This window comes from Pterocles gutturalis, unplaced genomic scaffold, assembly GCF_000699245.1.
Source record: "Pterocles gutturalis isolate BGI_N339 unplaced genomic scaffold, ASM69924v1 scaffold32051, whole genome shotgun sequence".
NCBI lineage: Eukaryota > Metazoa > Chordata > Aves > Pterocliformes > Pteroclidae > Pterocles > Pterocles gutturalis.
This window is the reverse complement of record NW_010098894.1, coordinates 1-5521: the sequence shown is the minus strand read 5'-3', so window position 1 is coordinate 5521 and position 5521 is coordinate 1. Positions and strand designations below refer to the sequence as shown.

At 41.2% G+C, this 5521-nt stretch overlaps 1 protein-coding gene across 1 annotated transcript; it reads left to right on the top strand.

Moving 5' to 3' along the window:
- The first annotated feature begins 1547 nt into the window (after window positions 1–1547).
- Window positions 1548–3173, top strand: LOC104460613 (protein FAM83D-like). Its single transcript, XM_010074646.1, has 3 exons — window positions 1548–1637; window positions 2169–2293; window positions 2544–3173. Exons 1-3 carry the CDS (start codon window positions 1599–1601, stop codon window positions 2932–2934), a joined length of 555 nt encoding a protein of 184 aa, XP_010072948.1. The 5' UTR covers window positions 1548–1598; the 3' UTR covers window positions 2935–3173.
- The last annotated feature ends 2348 nt before the right edge of the window (window positions 3174–5521 follow it).

Genomic DNA, 5521 nt, shown 5'->3' with positions numbered 1-5521 from the left:
TTGCTGCTAAATAAACTCCCGGTTTTAGTTATTCTGCTCTTTTCTTGTTGCTTTTTTTCTCACCATCTTTTGTGTTTTTTAATAGGTTCATTCATATCGTAATCTTGATTTTTTTCCTGCAACTGAAATAGTCTTTCATGTCATTTTGGGAAGAAATGTTTTCCTGTGTGGGGGGTGAGGCAGTGGCCCAGGCTGCCCAGAGAAGCTGTGGATGCCCCCTCCCTGGAGGGGTTCAAGGCCAGGCTGGATGAGGCTTTGGGCAACCTGGGCTAGTGGGAGGTGTCCCTGCCCATGGCAGGGGGGTGGAACTGGATGGGCTTTAAGGTCCCTTCCAACCCAGACCAGTCTGTGATTCTATGATTTGCAAGCTTTTTTTCCTCATGTCCCTGCTATCCAGGTGTCACTAAGCTCACTCAAAGAATTGGTTCCTGGGAGTGATATGTCCTAAACACACTAGTTTCCAGCTCTTTTAGGTGGTCATTGCTGCCACTTGATGCGGAGGATATAGAGCAAACCTGGGGGGTCAATCTGCGGGACAGATCTGCTTGGGCAGGAGCAAGCACTCAAGGGAGGTTTTACTCAAGAAGCTTGGGCAAATAATCAGGTCTTGGCTTGAAATACCATGAGAAGCTGAATACTAAGATGAAAAGAAACCCCAGTTTTATCTTAAATAAGAAGATGAGATGTAAAGAGCAGTCAGACAGCAGTGATTTTCTTTCTTTTTTTTTTTTTTACTGTTTGTGTAATTTTTTCTTGAAGGTGAAATTATACTGTAAAAAAATGGAAGGCTTTAGTACAACCTTCATTAAAAACCATGAGCAACGTGCTACTGAACAGATGCAGGAGCTATCATTCCTGATAATTAGTGATGAACTCTGATGTTTAAAGAGAGAAAAGGTGTCTTTCCACAATAGGCTTAGAAGCTAGATTGCTCGTACCTAGTGAACCAAAAAGATACAGCAAAAGAAGCTTCAATGTCTGCTCCTGAAATTACAGTAAAAACTGAAATTCTACAATGTGATAATAAAAATCTCATGTTATCTGTTATAAATCAGTCAAGCAACAACAGAATTGGGGCAAATAATCTTTAACAATGATTCCTGTCCATAAATTCAATACTTTTTTTTGTTTTTAACTATACAGGGACATGAATAAGTGATTGTAGTGAAGGGAGGATGTATGTTGTGTCTCCTGTACCTCAGTGTACTGTACTCTGTAGTCACCTTTACCAAAATTCCATTCTCTTCACAAAACTTTATTCTAATCAGAGTTATTTTTGCCTTTCTTTTCTCTTTCGTGTATGTCTGGTAAATGTTTCAGTGCTCCTGTAAACAACAGAAGAATACACCATATCACAGAAGGCTGTACCATGTTCCATAAACACCAGGGGAAACTCAAATTCCTCATGTGCCACCTCCCTTGGGATGCTGTGGAAACAGCCTAATGATTTCTTCTGAAACTTGTTGCAGATGATTGCCCTGGTTATGGATTCCTTCACCGATACCGATATCTTCAAAGACCTCTTGGAAGCTTGCAGCCAGCGTCAAGTTAAAGCATATATCCTTCTAGATCAGTCTTCATTTCCCCACTTTCTGAAAATGTGCAAGGATCTGGGAGTTGACCTGGAACAGGAAAAGGTGAGTCTTGTCATATTTATAGGGAGAAAGAGCTGATCCTCTTGTGACTGTAAACTTTGAGCTATCAAAGTAGCTCTAGCTCTTTCTTGTAAGATTTAACTGTTCTTGCATAAGAAGGCAATTAGTAGGAAAATGGAAATTTTTATAAGTGGACATTACAGTTGCTTTCTGAGCACAAATACTAATTGAATATTCAAGGAATGCAGGAGGAATGTCCAGTTCCTAAAGCACGACTGCAGTTGCTCAGGCTCAATGAGACTTTGAAGGCTGATGGAGAAGCAGGTTCTCAGGAATCTGTGGAGTTTGAGTCCCTCCAAGATTTAGTGATGGGAGTTTTCACAATCACCTGCTGCTCAGTCTGCTCTTTACCTATTAAAACAAGACAAAATTATCATTTGGTTCCTAGAGGGTGAACCTTGTGCCACTGCACAAACCTTTGCTAGTTCATCAGTGATCATTAGTGTGTGTTACTCCTTTAAATGCAATTGTTTAACTTTGAAATCCACATAACGTGTGCCATTTATTCAACAGTTGATGAGAATTCGAAGTATCACTGGGAATGTATACTACACGAGGTCAGGTGCCAAAATTGTTGGAAAAGTCCGTGAAAAGTTCATGCTAATTGATGGCATTAGAGTGACAACAGGCTCCTACAGGCAAGTGCCAATTTCTTTCTGTTGCTTTACATAATTTCTTTACCTGGAAAGGAAAAGTGTAGCCACACTGTAGAACTGCTTCCCTTAGCACTGTGTACTTGTAAAGTTTGTCCAAAAAACCCCCATGCTGCTTATCATTTGGATTTTAAGAATGATCTAACTAAATACAATGAAAGAGAATTTTCAGTTAATACTTTGTTTACTATTTATCTTGAATTAACTCAGAATTTTCTCATTCTTCCTTTGCTAGTTTTACGTGGACAGATGGGAAGCTGAACAGCAGTAACATTTTGATCCTGTCAGGCCCCGCAGTTGCACCCTTTGACCTGGAATTTCGGATTCTTTATGCACAGTCAAAGCCTATCAACCTCAAAGAGTTATCCAGCTGCAAGAAGAATAAGGTTTTGGACCAGCTGGTCAGGATAACAGTGGCTTCCAGAGACCTGACCAGGGAAAACTTCCTGAGAATGGAATTTTTGTATCTTAGAGCATTTGTAGGAAATCTAAAAAGGAAGCGAAGCTGGCTGCATGCCTCGAGGGATGCAGTCTACGTGTCAAATAATGCAATGCTTGCCTCTCCTCCACTGACTAAGAGGAATGGCTCTCTCGTTATGAGGCCACACTGGATCGTCGAGAGATGAATCGCACGTTCACTCGGAGCGAGAAGCAGAACCTTAGGAACCACATCCAGCCTTCTGTGTCCAGTGCTGCCTTACAGTGTGTTTGTGAGAGCAGCTAGGAAACAAACCTCCAACTGAGAGAAAGTGGTACTGGAATTGTGGTTTTGTTTGAAGACCACTATAATGCAGGTCAACAAATCAGTTACGGTATTGTCTTAGGCACAGATGTGTTTTAAAAAAACCCAAACCTCTAACACCTGGGAAGCCATTATTGACTTCTAATATTCTGGCAGATTTTCATTTTCCAACCTATTCCTACATGTTTTAAGCTGATGGGTTAACAGTGTCTAAGGAATCTAGTTACAGAAAATCATATTGCTTAAAAGTCTTCCAAAGATGAATCGCAGGATGGGTGTAAGACTCTGATATCAGTCTAAGTTTAGTCTTGTCTTGCATGAACTCTCCACAAACTGTTTCCTGACACAGAACTGGAGTAACCATAATCTACGATCAGTACTATGCTACCAGTCCTCAGATGTTTCATTTTTGTGACACAGAGCTGTGCTGCTAGGCAGAATGAGCTAATGTGTCTGGCGATCAAGGCTTTTGCAATGATTGAATTTCAAATGACCTTTTCTTTACAATTACAGGAATACTTGAATTGTTGGACATCATGCAATAAATGCATGCAAGGGATAGTATCCCTAAGAACCTACTACGTTTGTAGTAGAGACAAATGAGACCATTTTCTTGGCATTACTGTATATACTTTTTGGTTTCTTAATATTTGCTACTGCTGTCTGATCTGATGGGAAAATTTGAGTAGATCTGAAGTCCGTGAAGCTGCTGCTACCTCTCAAAAGCTTTACTTCCACCAGACATGCAGTAACATGACAGTCAGAACAATTTATTTTTAAAGCTTCATGCAAGCATGATTTAAAAAAAAAATCATAAATTTCTGGAGAAAACAACAAAAAATCCCCCACCTAAATGACTGAACTATCCTTCCAAACAGTTGTATACTGAGGCACTGACGTTCCAGCAGCCCGCCAGTGCAGAAACTCGTTAGTCCAACCACGGCAACTGTGGCGAAAGTAAAGGTACACCATTTCTCCAGCTGTTCTTGAGGCTCTTGCTACTGCAGGAAGCTCACGTATATGCTTGTGTAAGTGTCTTGTGGGTTCTGGACTTCAAAGGGCAAGGTTAAAACTTAGCTGGGGAATTTCATATGGGTGTCTGCTAAACATCAGCAGGACAGCATTAAATTGGATGTTTGGAGCTTACAGCAAATGGTCTCTATGGGCAATGCAATAATGTAGTGATTAAGATGCAACTAATCTGTGCCCTTTTTCTTCTGCACTTACAATCATGGAAATGTAATAGTTCTGACTCTCCTAGTCTGTAAATATTCAGTAGTTTATAGTTCAACAGTCTTAAATTTAATCCAAATGTCAGAATTTTGAAATATGTATTTTTCTTAGCTATATTTTCTATAAACACAAAAGCCATACAATGTTGTATTCTGTGCAAAATACTGTTTGTGGAATCTTATTTTCATGATAATTGTCTGTATATGTTTTCTCTAATATAAGTTTTTAACTGTGGTATTCATCTCATTACTTTAATAGACAACTCCTCCCATGTGCCATTAGTAGGACTTGTTCTCAACAGTTGCTAATATATCTATACAAAATACTGTGATAAGAGTTGTGTTTATTTTTGATAGAGTGGACTTAATCTGAAAAGTGCGTTGAAATAAATAGCTAGAATTTTAAGAATGTCTTTAATTATAACAGAATAACCTCTTTTTCAAGTGGTTACCTAGAGACTTAGCAGAACGAGCGACCATGGAGGTGCAGCGTTGTGAAGTGCAATCTGTGTTAATGACCACAACCCCCTGACAGTGTGTCACGTTACTAATGAAGAACCAGAATGATTAATAAGGATATAAAATGTGATTAGGTTTTTTTCCATAGGCATGATTTTTTTAACAGCATTACAAAACTTATTAGAAGCTGTTTTTTTCTTTTTTCCTCCAGTCTACACTGAATTAGCTCAAAGTCTCTGTTGACGTTGGGCTGTCCCGGGTCAGGGGCAGGGCACTGCTGGATCTGTGAACTGTCGCTGTCATTATTTCCATGCCAGTCCTTCAGCTGCCTGCCGCAGTGTGACAGCTCTGCTGCACAGGGCGTGGAGGCCTCCTTCATGTGGAGAAGGGAAGCGATTATTAGCTTCACTTTAGGAGACAAGGACGTTTTGCAAGCAATCCTTCAATCCCGTTGAATCCTGGGTTCTCCCGCAGGCTATACTCTGCATTTTAGTAACAGAATCAGGATCTGTGGGGCTGGCTCAGACGCATCCCCCAGGCCTGCGTTATATTACTTCACTCTTTTCCTTTTGGCGTGGAGGGGACGGGTGGGTTTCAGTCACTCGAGTGCTGTTTCCTCAGCACCACCGCTGTGTGCCTGACTGCCAGCGCGCCGTTAGGAGCCGGGAGCCGTTCTGGCCCTTAACGCGCTGAAATGTCCAAAGCTCCAGCGCTTTAAGCCCGGCCCCAACGGCTACAGGGGCGGGGCCCTTCGCCCGTCCCCAGAGAAGCGGGGACAGC

Coding starts and splice junctions, on each gene's coding strand:
- LOC104460613 (XM_010074646.1), top strand. CDS start 1,599: ATGTGCAAGGATCTGGGAGTTGACCTGGAACAGGAAAAG. Junction 1,638..2,168: donor TTGACCTGGAACAGGAAAAG/GTGAGTCTTGTC, acceptor TTTATTCAACAG/TTGATGAGAATTCGAAGTAT. Junction 2,294..2,543: donor GTGACAACAGGCTCCTACAG/GCAAGTGCCAAT, acceptor TTCCTTTGCTAG/TTTTACGTGGACAGATGGGA.